Source organism: Manacus candei, unplaced genomic scaffold, assembly GCF_025592945.1.
Source record: "Manacus candei isolate 608988 ecotype Guabito, Panama unplaced genomic scaffold, ASM2559294v1 h1tg000005l, whole genome shotgun sequence".
NCBI classification, from domain to species: domain Eukaryota; kingdom Metazoa; phylum Chordata; class Aves; order Passeriformes; family Pipridae; genus Manacus; species Manacus candei.
Window position 1 is genome coordinate 2026730 of NW_026138053.1, and position 22610 is coordinate 2049339.

General features: G+C 37.9%; 1 protein-coding gene across 4 annotated transcripts in view; it reads left to right on the plus strand.

The window, feature by feature from the left end:
• The window catches only part of MAST2 (microtubule associated serine/threonine kinase 2), a 192468-nt gene that overhangs the window by 4520 nt on the left and 165338 nt on the right, over positions 1-22610 (plus strand). For all 4 annotated transcript variants that reach the window (XM_051795555.1, XM_051795520.1, XM_051795489.1 and 1 more), the window contains exons 2-3: positions 16082-16229; positions 19560-19702. In XM_051795555.1, the coding sequence (XP_051651515.1) occupies positions 16082-16229; positions 19560-19702 (291 nt within the window). The remainder of the gene's footprint in view (positions 1-16081; positions 16230-19559; positions 19703-22610) is intronic.

The following is a 22610-nucleotide window of genomic DNA, read 5'->3' on the forward strand; positions in this document are numbered from 1 at the left end:
GGTTGAGAATCCAAAGAGTAAAAATAGAGAATATTGAGCACTGAGTATCCCTGGATGGCATTTCCTGCTCTAAAGGCATGCAGGGAGGTAGTCAGTGGTACCCAGGGGTGCCTTGCTCAGAGATGTGACAAGGTGAGGGAACAGAAACAGACCTCATGCTTGTCAGCATTTTCCCCTCACTTCCTGCAGCTTCCTACTCCTCTTGCTGTGGATGGCCAGGAAAAGATTTATGAGTAAATTCCATGACTTTGTGGTTTTGTTGGTTAATAAGAGGTGAAGGGGGAAACAGTAGCGGAATCTCAACAAGCAGTCCAAGGGGCTGGTAGAGGGACTGCAAGTTGTAGAGGGAGGATTTTGGGTTGGATGGACCATTTGTCATATATAAAGTTTAACTCAGCTGCTGCTGCTTAAGAGCTGGACTGAAATGTTGCCAAACCTGGAGGCTCCCCTGCTGCATTTCTGTTTGTTGTATGGGAAATGTTCAGCTGATGCCAACAGACTATCTCCAGTTGTAAATTTTGATGTGCCTGAAGAAGGGAGATCTATGTTCCCCAGACAGTACATTTAGTAATTTCTGCACTGGATAGAAAGTGTTTCCTGAGCTTTGAACAAGGTAACTCACTGACTAACAATTAAATCATTTAACAATTACAGTCCCTTGGAACTGTAGTGCTACAAATTTTCTGAGAGTAGCAAAAGTATTCCTTTTTCTCCACCTGAGTTTGAAACTTTGTAGATCTACCATGTCCCCAAACCAAAATAGGTTGCTGAGGTTATGCAGTATGATTTCCCCACGTGTGCCCTTTGTGGAGCTTTCGTGAAAAATAAATTAAAACATCTCTCTTAGAAATTGATCTGATCTTAGCCTTAGATCGTGGTGTGTCTGTCACCTCTTCTGAAAGCTCTGCCAATGTTTAATTATTCCCACAGTTAGAAAACTAAACGACATCTTATTTCAACACGTGTTTTGTCTAATGTCCAACTTTCAACTGTGGAATATGCCTATGCTAGCACAGGCAGTAAAAATTCTCTACTATCTGATCTCTTTTCCATGTAGAAGTATTTGAAATGTAAAAGCAAGCTTTGCTTGGAACAGAAGACACGGAGTCCTTTTGCTTCTAGAACTTTGTACTTTCTCACCCTGATTGCTCTTGGAGTGTGTGCCAAAAATAGGTAGTTTTCTGGCAGCAATCTGGAATAGTGTGATCACAGACAGGGTTGCTTCTACACTACTGTTTGGTACTTGTCTTTTTACAATTTTGGGGATTGCATTACCACACTTGGGTGTGTCATCTAAGAGAGGGTTTTGTAGCATTATGCATATGTGGATATTTCTACTCCATACAAATCATGCAAATCGGTCCAAAAGTACTTATAAGCAATAGGTTAGAAAGCTTATTCCACCTTTCAAGTTGCCATTATATTTTGATTTTTTTTTTTTTTTTTTTTTTTTTTTTTTTTTTTAATTCTTGGAAGGAATAGCAAAGGATCTTTTCCACTGACTTCTCACCCTGTTCCCTTTCTTTTTCTGGAAAACAGTCAGTGACCAGCAGGGAGAAACTGGCCAAACCCCAGAGTGCTACTCAGATTTATTTTGTCTCCACAGCTGCAAAGAAGCTGTTCCTATGCTTTCCTTGCTGCGTGGCAAGCCTAATCAAACTTCTGTACTTCAAGTATAATAAGCATTTTCTCTTTTTTTCTCTTCTCTCCAGGTGCCATCAGTGCTAGTAAAGACAGTACCACTGGTGTGCTGAGCCCTGTGTGTAGACTGCAGAACAGTTTGATGTTCTTTGGTTATTTCTACTATGAGTCTTCCCTTTTGTTTGATAGATGAAGAAGAAAGCTTTTGTATTTCAACTGGCACTTTGCTTCTGAGTTTTCTCTACAGCTCTGTCTCTCAGGTGGCTGAACAGAGCTGCATTGCAGCTATGCAGCCATGGACCCCGAGTCCTGCAACACTCAAACATGTTTCTTACAACTTCATATCAAAATCTACAAGCTGGGATGAAACTTAATCTGAAGAAGATAGAAGTTTATTTCAAAATATAAGTAAATAAACAGAATAAAATGGGCTTGTTTCTAGCAATGCAGATCACATTTGCAGTCAAGTGTAGGTTTTACTGTTCACTGTTACAGATTCCATAAAAGCAAGTATAGATTAATCATAGCCAAATACATTCTGTAAACATCATTGCCCCTTCTTATCAAGGGAGGGATGAAGTGCTGAGTTCTAGAAGATCAGGAAATATCTGTTCACATAGGTGCTTCTGGCTACCTGTTTTGGGACATGGCTGTTGTTGTTGAGGGCTGATTTTAGGGTAATTGTGTCCTGTGCCTGTTTTGTCAAGGGAGCTAAAGCAACATCTGACTTCTTTATTAGCCATAGTTTTGCCTCTCTGAGTCCTGATCGGGCAGCAATGGCTCCTGGCAACCTGTTTCTCTGAGTTCACTTGTTTGTTCATACTAATGTTTAGAAGTGTGGGGGACTGAAAAAGTCACAGAGGGAAAGAGTCATCTAAAAGCAGGCAAAGGGGAATAGAGTCAAGTGATCAATTCTGCAATGTGCTTATTAGATAATAACAGAATTGAGCCAAAAGATTAATCTAGAAGCAGACAAAAGGGACATAGAGTCAAGTGACTGATTCTGTAATGGGCTTGTTAGATAAGAGCAAAGGGGCACCAAAAGGCTGATGGCACTTCTCTGGCCTGATAGAATAGAAACATCTCTTCAAGTTGAATATTAATGGACAAAACTCTTTTGTGTAAATCAATAAGTAGGTAGGCATTGCATCAGCAGCTTAGATGATTCAGTTGGCCCATGTGAGATTTCGATTTCCCATCGCAAGTGAAGAGTAAGAGCAAATATTTTGTATTAGTCACATAAATTTCATATCTTCCATGTTACAATAGCTAAGCAGGCAGTGGAGAGACACAGTGCACTGCGTTTCTTGTCCAGAAGCAGTACAGAAGTGAAAGAGCCAAGAGAAGTCTTCTGTCAGCTTTGGTGCTTGTAAGAAGTGCAGTGGATTATTGTAGATATAATAGGCATTTATTTAAAATAAAAGTTCTTTTTTTTAAAGTCTTCTTTAATTTTTGTTCATGGAAACTGAGCAGCTGAAGCTAAGGAAGCAGTGAAGACCACCAGGTTAGTGAACTATTTGAGACTAAAACAAAATTCTTCATCACTCAGCAAGACCTTGTTCCTCAAAAACCACAGCAGATAAATGGACAGGTCATATAGTCTCAATGATTTCATTTCCACATTAAATAATGATGTGCTGTGGTCAGTGTATTTTTGTAGTGCTGTAGTACTATTTGAAGCCTGGTGAAAATGCTGCTCTTTGGAGGAAGAAGCAGAGTCCGTGGACACTCCAAAAGCTTCTACCTTTTTGCACCTGTTTCAGGTGAGGAAAATGCACTTTTTTTTTTGGTATCATGATAGATGCCACTCTTGGACATAGGAAATCGATGCTCTGTGATATCTCGCTGTAGCAGAAAGGTCTGAAGGCTTTGTTTGGTGTGTAATTAAGTACCTCTGTCTTTGAAATCAGCTTTAAAAAGGCTTTTTAAAAATTTTTTTGTTACTTGTTCTTCCTCTAAGCTGTGTTTATTGTGAGTTATTTTATCTAACTTACAGCTTAGCTCCCACAAACCCTAAATCTAGTGATCTATCAGAAGTTATTTTCAAATGTTCTATTATAAATACACATTACAGTGCAGCGAGGAAAGAGGATTCAAGACTGAAAACCCAGCAATGATTTGAGAATCTAGCTGTCTGGCTTGTCCTTTTTTTGCTACTTGAAATTGCTCTGGTGTTAAGGGCAGTCCATTATGTACATGGAAAATAGGATGGTGCTGTGTTTCTTTCCAGGAAAAAAATCATATCTTTGCCATTGGAACTCCATCATAAATATTTTCACTTTCTGTTGTACGTATAGTAAATACTTTAACAATAAAAAATGTTCCAAAACTTTTTAGTTGGTCTGGATTTTCATGGATGCAAGACAGCACTTCAAAACATTCCATCTACCTTTTTAAGTTTCCAGAAGCAGGTGGCACTGTTGAGGTTGGACTGTGGGGAGTGTAGTTATAGGAATTTTTGAAATATAATTTCTGATTCAGTTTCAGTTCACACATGTTTTTATCTGTGTGTATAGGAAGATTTTCTCTAGTGTTTTTTGTTACATGGTGTGACAAGTAGTCCACCATAAACATTTTCAACAGTATCAGAGCCAAAATAAATTATTTAACTAATTAATTGAGTGACACTTGGATAATTTTTTTTCTTGGCCTTTACTGCATCATGCTGTATTATGAAACTCTTGTTGCAGGTGCTTGACATCTCAGCTTATTCTGCTAATAGTAAAAATACTCAACAACAGTCAGAATAAGAAGCACTTCTGGAGTGCAGATTCCATTAACTGCACGTTGTGCAAACACCCATCAATCCATTCAAGGCAGATTTCCAGTAAAGTTTTTGCTTGCAAGAGGCTCATTCTGCTAACCCTAACTTCTTGCAGTGACTGGGAGCTGTCTTGTGGAAATAAGCTCAGTGTACACTGTGTGCATTTATCACTTGGATACCTTAGCTGCCAGCACAACAGGATTGAAAAACAAGTAGCAGATTCTGTGGGTCCTGCCATCCCTGTTGATCTTTCCCTTATTGGATTTGATGGAAGAGTTCACAGACCAGATTGTCTTTCATGACCGAAGAGGAAGTACAGAAAGGTTACACTGATAAACAAGTGCTGGCCTGAAGCAAAGGGAAAGCAGTTTTGCTAAAGACTAAATTATGCGTGCAGTTAAACAGATTTGAGACACTTTGCTGTGTTTTCTTAATCCAAGCAAACAAAAACTAAGTGCAAAAGGAAATCCACTGAGGAGTGAGGGGAATTCAGTGCTGTCTGTTGGATAAAAACTTGAGAAAACACTGTAGCTGTATTTCAGGAAGCTTGAAGACTTTTATGAAATGTAGTATTTGTCAGATTGATTAACTAGTGCTCAAGCATGTTCTCCTTTTACCCTTTGAAAATACAGCTGTCATGTTTTGAGCTCAACAAGAACGATTTAAAAAAAAATAGTTCTCTAATATATTGGTTTTCCAATATGCCTTTCTGGTACTTTGTGTAATCAGAACTTGGTGCTGCTGCTTATGCATGCTGTCTTCATCACTGTCAGAGTCATACACGTGCAGAAGGACTGCACAAACACCTGAATTAGACTCTACAAATGGTTTAAGTGTGGTTCTGTGTTTCTAGGAGGACTGTCTTCTATGTTGATTTCTTTTAGCAGGGCCTGTTGGGATTGGACAAGGGGAAATGGTTTTAAACTGAAGGAGGGTTGATTTAATTAGATGTAAGAAAGAAATTTTTTACGATGAGGGTGGTGACACACTGGAACAGGCTCAGAGAGGTGGTGGATGCCCCATCCCTGGAATTGTTCAAGTTCAGGTTGGATGAGGCTCTGAGCAACCTGGTTTAGTTAAAGATGTTCCTGCCCATGGCAGGGGGGTTGGATGAAATGACCTTAAAGGTCCCTTCCAACCCAAACCATTCTATGATTCTGTTATTTCAGGTTATTCCAGGTATTAAACTTGGGGTTTGCTTCTTTTTGCATTGAAGAGCACACAGCTCACAATCATCAAATTGCATTTCTCTGCACTCTTTCTTAAAGTACAATTTGTCATTACAAAGCAAGTACACAAATGGACAAAACTGCATAGATACCTTTGTCCTTCATGGGGCTTTCAGAGAATCCAACTTCACTAATGCAAGCAAAGTGTTAAAGTCTAGGAAAGGCAAAACTGGAAAAGAGTGTGTAATGGAGATTTGTGGTGCTACTTAGGGGAAAATTGCAGTGATAGGTAGTGAAATAATTCATGTCTTACCTTGTTTTTTTGATGCTTGTTCTGTTAGCTTGTCCTCAGTGAACAGATTAAGAGGAGCAGTTCTTCTTATGATTGTATCTTTTGTCCAGTTTTATTGTAAAGAAGCTTTTGTAGTGCCCCAGAGCAAGGCAATGTCATCTCAAAAATGGAATAACTAGTAATTCTAGTAATTGAAACAGGTTTATTAGTTGCTAAAATCACACCCTTCAATCTTTAGTGTATTTACAAGCACTTTATTATGATAAGAGTAACATTTCAAGATGGAGCCCTAGAAAAGACCTTTAAAAGGAAACGAGGTGGTCAGAACTGATGTCAAGTGTTCTGGACAGCACCAGGAGACCAGAGAACAAATGAATAAATTATAATCACTGTTTTAGAGAAAGCTTATAAATGAGTCATGTGGTTACTGCAGTGACTGTGGGCATTTAGATGTCTGAACATTCAGGCATAGATGGATGCAGTGACACGTTAGTAGTAACTGTGTCCTTCTCTCTTTTATTAATTGACTTAAATTGGACTGTCCAATGTGAAGATGGCAAAAATACACGGTGCCTGAAAGTTAAATTATGCATTTCAGTGAGTTACTCATATTTTCTTTGACATTTGCGTTTCCCCCCAGTTTTAGGACAGAGGAGGATCTGTTTACAGTGTTGATTTGCCAGTTTTGCAGACACTTGAGCAGAAGTGTCTGCTGACTCCAGTCTTTCAGTTCGAGCTCAAGGCACGGTGGTGTTCATAAACCCAACAGTTGGGCATTGTTTTTGTTCTCGGGCACAAGGGAAGAAATACATGTCTTGTCCTCGAAAAAAATTTGGCTTTTGTTTCTTTGTGATGGAATTGTATTATGCTGCTTGGTGCGGAGAAGGTTTTGTGCCAGATTGTAGAGTCTCCATTTCTTTGTGCAGCCACTGATAAGAATTGTGAATTAGTTTATCTTTGCTGTTTAATGGGATTTCTGTTAAGAAAAGCTAAGGACTGAGCAGTTGTTGAATTTCCAAAGGTTGACTTAATTTTGTGCAGCTCTAAAGCCATTTGTAGTTTTATTTACAGTTTTATAATAAAATGATAATTTTTTTTTTTGTTCCATATATGCAGATCTGCTATTGAGTTTGAGTGAAAACTTGTTCTCAGGGAAGATTTGTTCACATAAGTGCTTCTTATTTTTTGCTCTGAATCGATCTGCTTTTCTCATTTGTGGTAGGAAGTGAGAAGGTTGCAAATGGTTCATGAAAACAAAAATATTGATGCCACAGGATTGGAACTTGCACTCTCACAAACAAAACAAAGTATTTATTTTATTTTTTTTTATACTGCAAATGAAGGTCTTTCATTACTGCTACTATTCAGGTCATAGTTGTGATACATAAAAGCATCCTGGGCAAAAAAAATAGTGTGGATGAAGTGGATCCCTGTAGTGCTTTTTGGTTTCGTACTTTGTGAAATGAGTGCAGTTTGAGTGAGCTTTAAAAATCACAATTGAGTCTTAAAATTGTATTTTGTGTCTGTAAGTAGTCATTGAATGTTCAATTAGAAAAGCCCCTTGAAGTCATCTGAGTAGTTCTTTGCCAAAGTGGAGTTACCTTTTTCTTTTCTTTGTAGGCAGCTTGATTTGAAACAAAGCCTTGGAACAGCAGCTGGGCATGGATTTCTTTCCTCCAGCCCCATTAGTCTTGTGATAGGTTTTTTTTTTTTTTTAAGTGCTATATCTCACAGTGGACCAATAGAGACTTTTATTTGGGATTGTACTTCAAACTTAATGATTTGTAACATTTTTCTTTGGAAAGTGCTCTTTTCAAAACAAGATTAGATTAGAACTCTGCATTACTAGGAAATAAGTAATTTTTATACAGTATGCAAATTTTAATACACTGTTATTGTTCACTTGCCAAAGTTGTATTTTCAGCTTTTTCAGTATTTTAGTTTTAAATATATTTTATTTGTGCCTTAGACACAGAAAATTCTATATTGTTTTGGGCTGAGAGTCAAATGGTAATGCAGATAACTTCTCAGTTTTTGAAATTTGACTGAGAGATTCCGGTCTGTAATCCATAAAATCAGGTGAAACTCTCTTCCACATCTATTGCTATGAAGCAATTGTTTGTTTATATAAATTGAATGAACTTTTAACTTATCCCTAGGTCTTGTTCATTTCCTCCCTAGGAAAAAAACCCGTGGGAGTTTACATTCCTAATGAAAATTACTTGATTGTAACTTTGTTTGTGGGCATTAAACAGAATTTACACAGGTTTAAGTAGGTATTTTACGTTGTTTTGCTCTTTCTTTGTGAATGAGACAGGACACTGTGTACATAAAAATAAATATGTTTGGAGATCTGAGAGCTCACTCATTGGAGAAAAAAAAAAAAAGAGAAGCATCAGTGTTGCAGGGAATCAAGGTGCCCTGCAGAATGCTCTGGTAATTCTTTTTATAGCCAATATGAAATCAGAGGTCTCTTTGCCTACACAGCTTAAAATACAGTTGTTTCTGCTCCTTGCCTGGTTCCATAAGCAGTTCCCATTCTAGTCTGTGTCACAGCATAATTGTAATAAAAGCTGTTAAATTCAGTGTATTCTGCGTAATGGATATCTCAATAAATCTTTAAGAAACTCACAAATGAGAAAAGTTTTGGTTTGCTGCCACTGGGGAGTGTGGTCTTTAGCAAATCTAAACATCCACCTCTGTTTAACTGCGTAAAGTCTGATAGACAAGAATAGAGAAGATAAATGAGTATTCGATAATGCACAGGATGCTCAAGAGAACTTGCAGTAATAGTAGTCAGTGGTGTTAGGAATATCACATGCTTGGCACATCTTCTGAGTTTATTGAAAGAAAATCTTCAAAGAGAAGGTGTTATTGATGTCTTATAAACCCAAATTTTATTACAAATCACATTTTTTGGGGGGGTCATATTTCTTTTAATCCTTACAGCAGATGAGTAAGGGTGGTGAAATATAGAGTTGTTTCTGTTTTGTTTTATCTGGCCAGAAGTTAATTTCCCTGCTCTATACATCCTTTTAATGTTTGCAATACTCATGGTAGAAGACCAGTGATAAAGGAATGATGTGGCCTTTAATGTGCGGTGTCTTTGTTCAGACTGGTTTTGTTGTCAGTGCAACTACTGAGCAACGTGTGGGGTTTTGAGTCTTGATATATTGATAGTGGTTTCTTTGAGCTTCTGAGAAATTCTGATACAGACTTTAGAGGCTCTGTTGCTCTTTCTTCTGTTGATAAAATGCATTTGGCTTTAGGCATTTACAATCTGAATTTAAGAATTACTCTGCCCTTTTGTCTGTTTAGGGAGATCCTGAATACTTTGTTTAAGCCATTGTGGTGTTGTGTTTTCCATATAAGGACCAAACATTCAAGCTGATATAATTTAATCATCAATTACCTTGTCTTCTAGACTGTGGTTCCATTAGGAATAAAATGATTCTGCATCTCAATGGCCCTCAGAAAGGGGCTAATAAGGTACACAGTTGTAAATATTTACTTTTTCTTTTTAACAAGCTTTTTAATGTGTTCCTGCAGCTGGGATACTTCACAACAAAGTTAACAACACCGACTTCCCTGGTGAAACATTAAATCTTCTCAGTCATTAGTTCCAATCAAACATTCCTTGGAGTTGTTTCCTGAAGTGCTGTAATGTAAAAAAAGAATATTCTCATTGGAAGAACAAGATAATGAGGGTGTATGAGATAGTATAGGCTTCTGATATTGGAAAGAAACATTCCTTTTTTTCTTGTTTGTTTGCTTTTAACTGTGGGATTTTTTTTTTAATATAGAAAGTTTTAAACTTGTAACTTTCTGTCACCTGTGTTATAACCTCAGGTGAGTGCACAGAGGTATTCAGAATGGTAAATGTGTACATGATGTGCTGAAAACCATCACTGTGGCCAATCACACTTGGCTTTGCAGTCATTTTGAAAGCTTAATATTGACACTAAGTTAAGTTTATATATTTACCTTTGTAGCAATGTTGGGATTTATTGCAAAGTTCTTCAAATAAGTCTACTGAAGAGAAAAATACTGTAGAACTCTTCTGTCTTTGAAAATAATGACACTTTTGTATAATGTAATACAGTCTGTAAAGCTTTTCTCTCTTGTTGGTGTTGTAAACCAATATATTCTAGCCCCTAAGAGGCTGTGTTGATTTAATGTAATTTTCCTTGATTCTGCTGTCTCTGACATTTTTTTAGGGTGCTGCTGGCAAGTACATGGAGTCAAGCAGAAACAGTTAAAAAGAGTCTTAGTTGCAAATACTTATTTAGCCTACAATTTTGGTCACATTGGGGCTCACCTCAACTTCCTGGTGAACTGCTGGCCCTCTTCCCTAAATATGTAATGTCCAGACTAGAAAGTTAAAGCAAATTTCAGTGCTAAACACTAAACATAAACACTATGATTCCATTGTGCTAATTGCAACTTATATAGGTAGATATTTGTTTTTTGATCTGTTCTCTAGGCCTTTAATTTTCTTTTTTTCAGTGTGTTTTAGAGCATATTACAGCAAGCCTAATGACAGGATCAGATTTATCTTTCATTGAGGGCATGAAAGATAAGGTTATATAAAGTGATGAGGAAAGGCTGAGAAGAAAAAGAATGCTTCTCAGATATGCACACAGCCCTGACACAATAGGCTTTTATCTTTTAAAGGACAAACAGTACTGTGTTAAAAAATAGAAAATGCAGCTTTCAGTGTTGACTGTTTTTATTACTTTCAAAAAATTGAGAAAATATCAAGCTACCCTCAAGTTACATTGCTCATTAGTTATCTTCCTTATAAGATGGGCTAATAATAGTGGATCCTTTGCCAATTCATTGTAGTTAAATTGTCATTATTCCTTCAGACAGTTTGCTAGAATTCATTTCCAGATGACCTGAGGTTGTTATGCTCATTAGGCTTAAAAAAAAAAAGATTTCTTATTTTTCTTATTAATGGATTAGTTGTTCATAGAAAACTTTTGTGTAGATTCCCCACCCCGTGGCTAACAGTTTAACATGTTTTGACCTGCAGTCATGAATATTTGTTAGTCACAGCTGAGTGTTTTTGCTTCTCACAGAGATCCAAAGGAAGTATATATTTTTAAGTTAGTTATAACACAGTTACATGTAAGGAAGTGTCCTTTGGATGATATTACATCTCAAATGTAGGCCATAAATACAGGGCTTAAGAAGTTTTCTCCAAACATTGATCTGTTGCTGATGTATCAGTCCCACTGGGTGATACTTCACTTGGCAGTCCAAGGAAAACACATCCACACTTGCAGTATTCACCTGCCATTTGTAGATAAAGGACCTGTGCTGTGCTGCTCTCCTGCAGCACCATTAAATGAACAATGGGGAAACAAAAGAGCCTCTGAAAACCTTTGTCATGGTATACGGGCTTGTTTTTTCTTTCCTGCTTGAATTGCATGGAAGACTTTCCTTGTGCAGTGGAATGGAAAAAATGACTGAGAAGGTTCCCTGTAGCTGTATTTTGAAATTACCAGATCAAGAATTTAATAAGGGATATTAATGTGATCTTGCACGTCAGGAGCCACGTTTGGTTTCTCGTCTTTTTGTCAGCAGCTATTGTTGCAACCTGTCTGGTTCTCCATCTAACTGAGTGTGATAATCCCAATGGGAGATTTCAGGCAAGAGAAGCACATTCACGTGTTATTCCAGTACCACAACTATTTTAACACTTCTTCTGTTCAAGTGTGGTGAGTGACCAAGTTGAAAAATGCAGACTCTTGCTGTTCAGGAAAAGCTTTGGCCGTTTTTCTTCGTATCCTGCTATTTCAAGTTACATGAGCAAATTTTTATGCACCTTTATAGGGACTGATAGGAATAATCTTTGCCCAGCAAACCAAGATTGTGACTCTTTTATCTTCAGCCCTAAGCTTTGCAGGATTCAGCTGGCTGCTTGAACCTGATTTTTAACTTGTGGCAAAAGCCACAAGCCCAAAGTAAATTAAGTTCTTTATCACCTTTGAAAAGAAATTAATGGAGGGAGGCTCACAGTCCTTTTCACACGGTGTGAGCAAAGTGTTTGTTAAGTGCTTACTAATGCTTTCATCTCTAAAGCTGTAAGGATTTTTTCTTTTGAAAAATGGAAGTGGAGTCCTTAAAATTATGGCAGTCTGTGCTATGTAATCTATTCTCCAACCACTTGCTCTGGTAGTCTAATTTAGTAGTTTGAAAGCTTGTAAGTAAGATTCTATCACTGCAAAGAGTTTCTTTATTCAGCAATTTGGAATGTTGTGTAAGATTTTTGTGTTCTTTGTATGCATTGCTTTGGGGTAAGGACAAGGAAAAATCTCTTCCTCTAGGTTGTTTTTTTTTTTTCCTTCCTTGTTTAAGAGTGGTAATGTAATCCACTGCTATTTCTATGCAATTCATCCATGAACTGCAATATCAAAGCTGGGTTTTGATGGATGAGTGAAATAAGTTGCAGTCTTGTGAAAGACAACTCTATTGTTTTCAAGCTAAAACTTTCCCTCCTCATTGTTCTGCTGACACAATATGGGCACAGCTCTTAGAAAATGAAATTTTAAACTGGCTGTGATGTGCTTAGCATTTTTTAAAACAGAACAGTGTCTCAGAACAGTGTCCTTTTTTTTCCTTTTTTAATATATATTTGAAAAGTGAGTTTAACAGTATATAAACCTGCACAATACGATTGGAGTCCCTTTCTTCAACACACTCAACACCTATGTAGTCTTCTGAATATTGCCCAAGTGTTTCATGTGCTTAACAAAAAAAGAGTTTATGAGGAAATTCCCATATGTGATATGTACCAAATCTATCTTGTGTAGAAGACAGCCTGGATTCTTTGGTGGTTGTGGGAAGCTGTTACTTTTCTACTGTTCCTTTCATATCTTTGTGGTACAAGGCCTGGTGGGAAGGAGTTGCCTAAGCTGGGGACAGCTGTTGAAAGAATTAATTTTGAATGAAATTCGTGTTTTTGAGAAGTAGCATATGCCATTGGGTTGAGCTGAAAGGTGTGTGTAGGCAGGGTGTTGTAGCTGAGCAGAAATTGTGGTAGGAGTAGATGTGCCCTTCAGTGTTGGTGCTCCACGTGCTCCTTCAGTTGGGGAACTTTTGATTACCAAATCTACAAAACTTGTGTACTGTAACTTAAGAAGACATATTAAAAATTTGTAATTATTTTTACCAATAAAAAGAGACTCTACATAGAGGGGAAGGGGAAAGGGTAGGGAAGTGGGCACATTCTTTGTCTGGTGGGGTATGTGAATGTCTGTGGGTAGAGAGAGAAAGATGTAGAGTACAGAAATTGCTAGTAACATGACTTAGAGTACTTTTGCTACTGACTTTAGTGCCTTTCCTTACTCTGGTGCCCCAGGTGAATGAATGTTCTTATTCAGTTGCAGTTCACTGAGGAGGATTGGTGAGATGTATATTTGTGTGTGTTTGTGGGTGTGTTGAAGGAGAGGTGAATGTGCACCTGAGGGGGACAAACTAAAGCAACAAAACAAAACCCCAAACACACTAGCAAATACCCTCAATACCTTGAGCAAAGAAGTCCCAGTTAGAGCACTTATCTTCAAATTAATCTTAAAATTTTAACTGCTGTTGAGTATTAATACAATAAGCTTAAAATTGTTTTTGTACAGTCTTCTTGGGTGCAGATGTATTTGGGGAGTGATGGGCAGCAGCCAGGTGGGCAGATGCCATTTCCAGTGGCACCAGCTCCTCTGTAACCACCCCCTGCCCTCTTCCTTCCCCTGTCCCAACTCAACTGAACGTGGTAGAAGAGCAGCTACAGTTGCTGGATCAGCTCAACAAGCAGGACTGTGCTTCCCTTTCCTAAAGGGATCTACGTGAAATGGTGGAGACAAGACAATCACGGCAATGGCCTGTGCAGGTTGAGAATGGGAAGAAAAATCTGACTTTTCTAGGGATTTATAAGAGCAGGCTGTGGGGTGACCAGTAGTATCTTGGGCATGGGGCCTTTAAACATAGGCGAAGTTTCAGGGAAGTAGCTGGATACTGAGGAATGCTGGGAACATTTGTTGGAATTGAAACATAAGGAGTGTGAGAGGGTAGGCTGGATGACGTTTTTAAGTAATTTGTTTGTAACCTGGAGGTTGTTTGTTTGTTTGTTTGTTTTGTGTTTTTTTTGAGGTAGGATAATTTCAGACTGTCACAGGTGGGAAACGCTACATTTTAGACAGTCTGGGCATTTAGGACATTCTATATTAAAAGTGTGTGTATGTTTCTGTATGTCTACGTACAGACATGTATATATATGTAACCACGTTCTGCCATCCCAAACAGAAACAGCAAAGACTTTCTGCCCTTGTTCTCTGCAGCTTACAGAGGGGTGCTGGGGTACAGCTAATGTTGCAATTTAAAATGACTTACCTCACTCCCAAGTACAAACAGAAAGACAGGTTGCTGTCCCTTCAGCTCTCCAAAAGACAGAAAAGCAGAAGTACAGGCTGCTGGAAATGAGAGAATTCAGTGCCTTTGTGGGAAAGGTCAGGGACAAATGAAAATGTGAGGCTCTTTGCTCCAAGATGTGTGTGAGGAACCATAAGATTAAAACAGTTTTCAGCTCGAGCAGTTTTCTCTACCCCAGGTCACTTGTTTCTGAGCCTCTCCCCACTCTTGCACCAACACAATTGTTTGCAGCTGTGTGGTGAACTGGGTAAGTGAAGTGACCTATTTTGTTACCCAGGTGTCTCTCTTGATCTGGTTTAGACACTGTGGCGACTGAAAGTCTGACTGTAACCAGAGGAAGAAATTGTATCTAGAGCAGCTTGGGAAAGATGCACCATTGAAGTCAATGTGGAGCACAGCATTGCTGTCCCTCAAACAAATAACAAAGTTATTTACTGTTATGAGGTGCCAAAAGATTTCCTGATTAGGAGACAGGGTCTACAAAAGGTTGAGAATGAGTGACTCAGAGCTGAATGAGAATTCTGTTTTAAATCCCAAATCTGGTGTTTTTTTTCTCCATGAAAAACCACTTTATTCATCTCCCTCTCCTCCGTTCCCTTCCCCTTGAGGTTTTTAAAGTGCATACTCCTGGTCTGGATTTGACAGTTTGATACAGAACACTGCAGACTGAATAGATTTGAATTAATGGCTTTAGAAATAGATTTAGACTGGAATCTGCAAATTTTAATTAAAAACCTCTACTAGTTTTTGATTTAAACATGATTTAAAACTATGTTAAATTGTGCGGTGACGTATCACGCAGGGGAAGTTTATTTTCTGCCTCAGATGGGATTTTTATGAGGATAAGCATGGCTTGAAGTGCTGTATAGCTAATGAGAGGCATTTGAAATAAAATGGAGCAGTCCATTAAGGCACGTGGAATGTTTCACACTACTGCAGAGAAGGGAGAACTCGAGCAGTTCGTCTGTGTGGGCTGTAATGGAAAGTGTCACATCTTCAAATCCATGTCTGATAGCAATGCTCATAATTCTTCTTTGGGTGTGGAATGAGAGTTTGACACCTCCAGAACAATGAAATGCAGGAGGAAAGCACTGTGGTTGTGCTTCACACTGTTCTGCCTACGCTATTTTGATTGAAATTTTGCTCTGTGCTGTGAAAGGAATTCACGTGTGTGGGAGTGTTTCTGACAAATACATGTCTAATTTTGTTTGTAGTAATAACAAAGACATTGCACAAAAGGATGATCTCTATTCTAATTATTATTTAGTTATACATGTGGTCTTCGTAGAGCTGCAACTTATAATAGGAGTTTTAGGTTGCAATAGACATTGCAACAGTTTCTTTATAGGTACATTACTCATAGACTAGATGGAAAAAATATTCAAGAAAATTGGAGAGAGTACTCTTTGCTTTAGCAGGAAATAGCTTTAACCAAAGCTGAGCCTGTTTTCTTGGTAGCCTTTTTTCCTACATACTGTAAGAGAAGAGAACTGCTGTAGCATAATTGCTTTTCTCTGACTATTATTAATGATATTCCTTACAGCAGTAGTGTTCAAGGACCACAGCTGACTGGGGTGTTGTAATGTGTGTTCCACGCTGATATGGGGCACAAAAGAGGGGGATTTACAGTGTTAATTTTTTTTTTCTTTTTCTTTGTTGGTATGTGGGGCGGGGCTTGTTTGTTTGTGGTTTTTAAAACATTCTCCTTTATGTTCTGGAGATTGTATGTTTCAGACAAGAGATCCTGAGCTGTCATTAACAAACTTCCACTTGTTTTTCTTTCTGCAGGAGATGATAACGGAGTCCACTCCGCTGCGTTGCAGGAAGCTCAGCAATCCTGACATCTTTTCATCTGCTGGGAAAACCAAGCTCCATCGTCAGCTGAGTCAAGATGACTGCAAGCTACGAAGGGGTAGTTTGGCAAGTTCTTTGTCAGGTATACCATTTTGTAAAGATAGTATTTGTTGGTATTAAAGATGCAGCATTACTTGTTGGCATAGCAGTTGTAATAAAAGATACTGGTAAGTCACTTCTTAAAAATTAGAGGTGACCTCTTGTTGGCAGAGCATACAAAACTTTACGTAAGAGGAAGATGCGGAAAAAATATTAGTAGAAAAGAGTGAAAAGGAGAGTCTGGATTTGGACTGAAATTCTGTATATGGCCCAGTGAAAAGTTAGAAGCTAAGATTTAATGGGCAAAGTTAAAAGAATGGAGTGGTGAAACTTTAGGCAACACAGTGATGCTTCCTTGCCCCTTTTAACATCAGCACTTGAATGTAAGCTGCCTACTTTGCCATATTGTTTCTTACTGGAAAGCTGACTTTTACATCAGGTTCAAATTACTATTTAGTTTCTTTTTGGCTTCAAAAGCACTGTGATTCAAAATAAAAACCTTGCTTACTGACTAGATGTTTTTTCAGTTTGTGTTAAGTTTGTTTTTTTTTCTTGTGAATGCAATATTCAGCCCTGTCAGAGACTTTAGTTTGTCAGCTCTAGAACCATGGAGTGAGCATAGGCTAGTGATTAGCCAAAAAAAGTGGACCAAACTCAGTAGTTTTCTTTTTTATCAAAGACTTTATTTGTGGGCGAGGGCATAGTTTTACAGTTGTTTAAAGCTGATATCAAAGTTTGTGATGCTGGAATTAGAGCATGGGGAGCTGCATGATCAGTCTAGAATGAAGTGGCTGATATGCCTGAATGCTGCTGTTTTTGTGTAGGGTTAACTTGCAGCCCATTTCCTCCCTAATTAGGCTGACTGTTTGCCTATTTGCATGTTAGTGCAAGAACTAGAAGAGCTGAAAACTCTCAGGTGGGAGGAGAAGAGGAAGAAGATGAAACCACCCTTTTTGGCATCAGCATGGACTTACATGATTGTGAAAATACATCCAGTCCTGGTCCCTTCATTTTTTATCAGAGGAAGATAAATATTTTCATGTTTGAGGTGTTAGGTGTAATAGAATTAAATAAGCAGTAAAGTATGTATGTTTTATTTTGGCTTGGCTTTGGCTTCATGTTTTATTTGTAATAAGTGGCTAGTTTCTGAAAAATGGAAACATTCATCATGTTTTGTATTCATGTAAGTTTGCTCTCCAAGGTAGGTTAATCACTAGAGGAAAACAGAAGTGCATGAACTATGCAGCTGTTGGCTGACTGCAATGGCCCAAGTTAGTACCATAATTTGCCTTTTTTTTCCCCTTGAGTAGAGGAAAGCAAAGTAAATAGGTGGAAGCAGGAAAACTGGAAGCCCTGCTCTTTTGTTGATTCTCATTTCAGAACAAAAAATTCACAAGAACTCTATGTTCTCCAGAACTTGTTGCTTCATCTTAATGACATTTCAATCTACTACAGCCTGATTTGGGATGGAGTAAAGAGCCCCAACAAGGTCGATCTGACCCAGCTGGATAAAGAAAATGTACATGTTCAGATGTATATTTCAACGTGTTTAGAACTTAAGGCATGATAGGGAAAGGCTTTAGCTTAAAGCTCCATCCTGAAAATGATTCCACCTTATTTTTTGCAACAGAATCCAAAGAGTTTTAAGAGTGTAGATGATTGTGCATGCAAAGTGTGCACAATTCATGTATGGTTGGCTGAGATTTGACTCTTGATGGAATTCTGTCCTCCTGGATTCAGGTTTTGTGGAACTAAAAGGAGATAGTGATAACTATATATTCTGGAATCTTAAAGTTGTTCCTGCTCTTAGGCACAGGTATTTCGAACTGTTAGATAATTATGTTATTTGACTTGCTGTTATAGGATATCTTTGTTAGTGCTGTACAGAGATAAATACAGCAGTGTACATTTCTGTGGTTTTAGAACTCTGTAGACAAGAGGAGTCATAGTATTTGTACATTGCCTTGAAAATGAGCAAACCATGAAAATGATGCCCACAGCTGTAAGCAGCTTGAGTGGGACTAGGAAAAATGTACTAATATGCTGTGTCTCTGTTCGTTAGCCAAAGCTGAGCCTGCTCGTCTCATACACTTTGACTCATTCTGTTGGTGTGTACTTGGCCCATTGCTCAACTGTCACAGAAAATGAATGTAAACAAGTTATAAAAAGAAAAAAAAAAAAAGACACCACTTCCACTCCCTGTCCCCCCACATGGTAGCTAATTATGTTATATGACAGTCTTCCAAATACGGCAGCCACTTCTATGGAATGGATATAATAATTCACATCTAATTCTAAGGTGAAGTTGAATTTGTAAAATAGCTTTCTGCCTCTGAGAAAATAAGTGTTTTTCTACAGCACATACATGATTAAAGGTGTAGTGTCCTTCCTGCTACTTATTGCAACAAATGTCTTAGTTCCCTGTGATTCCTGAGCATGTAATAATCTGTTGAATGCAACTGTATTTACCATGCTTGGAAGGACATGTGTTGTTTAGTCCCATAGTTCTAATTTTAAGGAAAAGAGGTATTATCCACTCCCATTTTGCAGATGGTGGAACTGAATTACAGAGGTTGACTGACCAAAGTTACAGAGGAAGTCATCTGGAAGCTAATAACTGAACCCAGATTCACAGACTTCTTCACTTATGTGTTTTTAACCACAAAAATATCTTTCTTCTTTTTTCTTTCTGAATGACACTGTACATAAAAGGAAGCTGTCAAGCTCCATGGAGTCACAATATGACCTACTTTGACTTTGGTTCTTTCTCTCTGTGGAAAATTTACTGCTTGACATTTTTCAAAAAGGAGAGTTATATTGACTAGAAAAAAAAATGTATTTTGCAGAAAACATCCGTCCATGGTTCAAAGGAAGACAACATTTAAACATACACTATATTATGATTACAGGTGCATGAAAGATAGTGCGGGATGTTCCAGTGGTAGGAGAAGGGTGGGGATGTCTGGATGACTAAGCTATTTAGAGGAGATAATATTTTACAATTAGGAATGCATTTTCATAAGAATTTTTACAGCAATACTAAAGAGATTTTGCCTCTGTGTAAGGCAGCAAATATTGGTTTCCTTTGTGTAAAATATAGAAAGGTATAAAGTGATAGAAGTCTGTTTTTACATTTTTGGATTTCCCCATTATCTCATAATTGTAAACTAGATTTTTTGGAAATTGCTAGTTATCAAACAGAATGAATTTACTGGTAGGGTGCTCTTACAAGTTCTAATCTACCAAAATCTTGAAATTGCTTTTATTATTAAACGCTTTTTCTTCGCATGCAGTATTTGTTCTCAGCTTTGCAGTTGGAGCTTGCAAACTCGTTTAAAAGCAAGCTGATGGTATTTTGATTTTGTTTTTAAAGGAAAACAGCTACTTCCCTTATCAAATAGTGTCCACAGTGGAGTGGGACAGACAATATGGCAGCCTCCTGGAGATACCTCAAACCTGGTCCGCATGAGAAATCAGTCTCTAGGACAATCTGCTCCTTCACTTACTGCTGGTTTGGTGAGTGAGTCTGGGAATACTCGTCATGACTTTGTGCTATAAAAAGTGGTGTGATTCTATGCTTTCATTTTTACCTTGTTTTCCCTGCTCCTGCTCATTGCATGCAGCATTTTGTTCCTGTAGGGCATTTTAGGATAGAAGGTGAATTAGGGCGAGAATACGTTCACCCTGCTTTCGACAGAAAGCAGGAAAAAAATGTGTGTGTGAAGAATAATTTCTTTTTGGGGATGCTCCTTCTCAATGCTACTTAAGCTGCCTGATACCTGAAAGAAATATCAGTGGAAGTCCAGGGAGATGTGAACATGGGAACCCAACCATTTAAAACAAATTTAATTGGGAAGCAGCTTTCTGAATAGCTACCTCCTGCCTGTTTCCCTAGGGAACAGCTAGGGGAATGAATCTGAAAGGGATAACTGTCCCAAGGATTTGAAGAGCTGGAACTGACCTCTGTTCTTCTATGTGGTTTCTGTCAAAAGGTTTTGGTAGAGTGAATGTATTTTTGAGGAGTGTTGCATGTGTTAAATTAGCATTTTCTAAGAAGAGAGTATTCTGTGTGGGGAGAGACACACTCAGGTGGCTACAGTCAAGTCTGAATTGCACACCAAAAGGAACATACATTTTGTTTGCAGATGTTCCTTATTACCTCTAAATAGGTGAAATCACTGAAATGTGAGGAGAAGAAAAATACAGGAGTAGGAAAAGACAGTTACTTATGAGCAGTCATATATGCAACAGAAATTGTAAATAGTGGATTAAAAGCAAAGATGAAATCCTTTTTTGCCAAACTTCTACAGAGTTGCTTGTGTAACAAGTTTTACTCAAATGAGGAATTTTTGGTGTGCTCTTCTTAGAGAGCTGCAAGTAACTGGATAAATTTATATAACATTGTAAGACTGTTTAGAAGCAATGACCCCCTCAAATAAAAGGGTGTACCTTGGATATAGCCCAAAGAATTGTTTTGGGGGACCCTAGACAGTTTGACACCACCAGGCTATGAAAGGAAACTTAGATCTTTATAGTTCAAGAAGCCACTCATTTGTGTTACATCTAATTTTGATTTCACAATGAAGTACTTGTAGTCATGGCATTTTCAGACATGCTACTATATTGAAATTCTTCTGATTTGATTTAATTGTAGTGTGTCTTAATTTGGTGCCTGTTCAGCGTTTGCCTTAAATTTATGTTCTTACCAGTGGTTCTAAATTCAACTGTATCAACAGAAAGGGAAAATGCTCATATGAAACTTGGCATAGAAGTATATTTATCTGACAGAGATTAAAAAAATTAAGATGTTAAAACACAGGCCTGTTCTCTAGAGGCAGGCAAATGCCTTGAAGCTCCATAGCTTAAGTTAATGAACTGTGCTTTGAAACAAAGCATTAATTCTCAGATATTTAATTTGGAATACTAGGTTGTTGCTTAACAGCTGTGTGCAGCTCAGCAAGCTGCAGATGTTTGCGTGTTATGATTCTGCATATTATTAATATGATGTGCTTTCAGTTTGTCATGGCAGTGTTTGTGCTGTCTATCAAATGTTCTGATATGAAACACAATGCCAGTAAGTTATTTTAAAACAAGACCCCCAGAATTTTAGATAAGTAAAGCAGAGAAATTAATCTATAAATCCAGTATTTGTCCCTCTGTGATGGTGTTTAGGTGCTGAACTATCCAGTCATTGTTCCATGTCTCATGGTGGGCTGGATTTTCATTACAGTTGCAGTTAATTAAGCCTAGAAATGAAAAATTTTTATGCCAAGTGGGCTTCAAAAGCAATGACTAAAGAGCTGGTCACAAGATGAACACCTAATTAAATGCAGGGAGTCCTGGGATCTTGGAACTAGTTACACGTTTGCAGCTGTTTTAATATGCTTGTGGTATTGAAATAAGTTTCACAAATTAGAATAGCAAAAGGTCTCTTGCCAGTATAATTAATCTTCTTTGAAGAATAGCTCTATTAAGAGTGGAGTAGGTTCAATAATGCAGAGTGTCATTTTAATATGCCAGTCTTGACTGGTAGAGCATTTAATTTTTTTATTATTTGTTATAATACAATAGTTGGATAGCTATGTGGTATGGGAAAGCCAGAATCCTCAAAGCTCTGTTGATTGTTTCTGCTCCATCTTTATGGCACTGCAGGTATCAGTAGATTTCCTTTGCTAAATTGCTTTGCTGGCATTCAGTAATGTGGTTTTTTTTTTTTTTTTTTTTGCTTTCTAACCACTGCTAATCCTACAGATTGTTTACAGTGCTTAAATTGCATTCTTTTCCGCTTTGAAAGCATTGGCAAAGCAAAAAGATAAAGTAACAATAGCAAATCTTCAGAAATTAGTTTGCAACTTCTGGAACAAGACTGATAGCTGGGCTGCTTATCAGCAACGACTCCAGAACTGGAAATACATCAAATTCTATCTTGCTAAACTATATAAACACAATTTATTGTTGGGCAGAATCTTTCAGCTTGTACATGTGTGACAATGTGGATTAATGTCTGTGCAGCAGTTGCCATGAGATCCTTGACTTGAGGAAGAAGCCAGGGCAGGGTGAATGCTGTGGAATGATAAGTGTTGATCTGATCTGTGTGCCTTCTAAATATATGTGAGGATTTCACAGCATGACCTTCAGCTCATCATCTACCCTTAAGACAAATGGCTCTGATCCTAAGAGATTGAATTCTGGTGAAGACTTTTAAATCCCTAAAATAGCTGAGGAAGTAATCAGAGGAAATGACATAAAGCATCACTGTGGGCATCTCAGTGGTGCTTCCTGCTCTCAAGACTCAAATATAGTAAAAGATGTGGGCACAGGGAACGTATGTAAAGTTTGTGTTTAAGGAACAGAAAGGTAATTTTGTGGAAAATCTTTTATGACTTAATTTGGGGGTTTATTTATCTGAAATCTTACCCTGCTG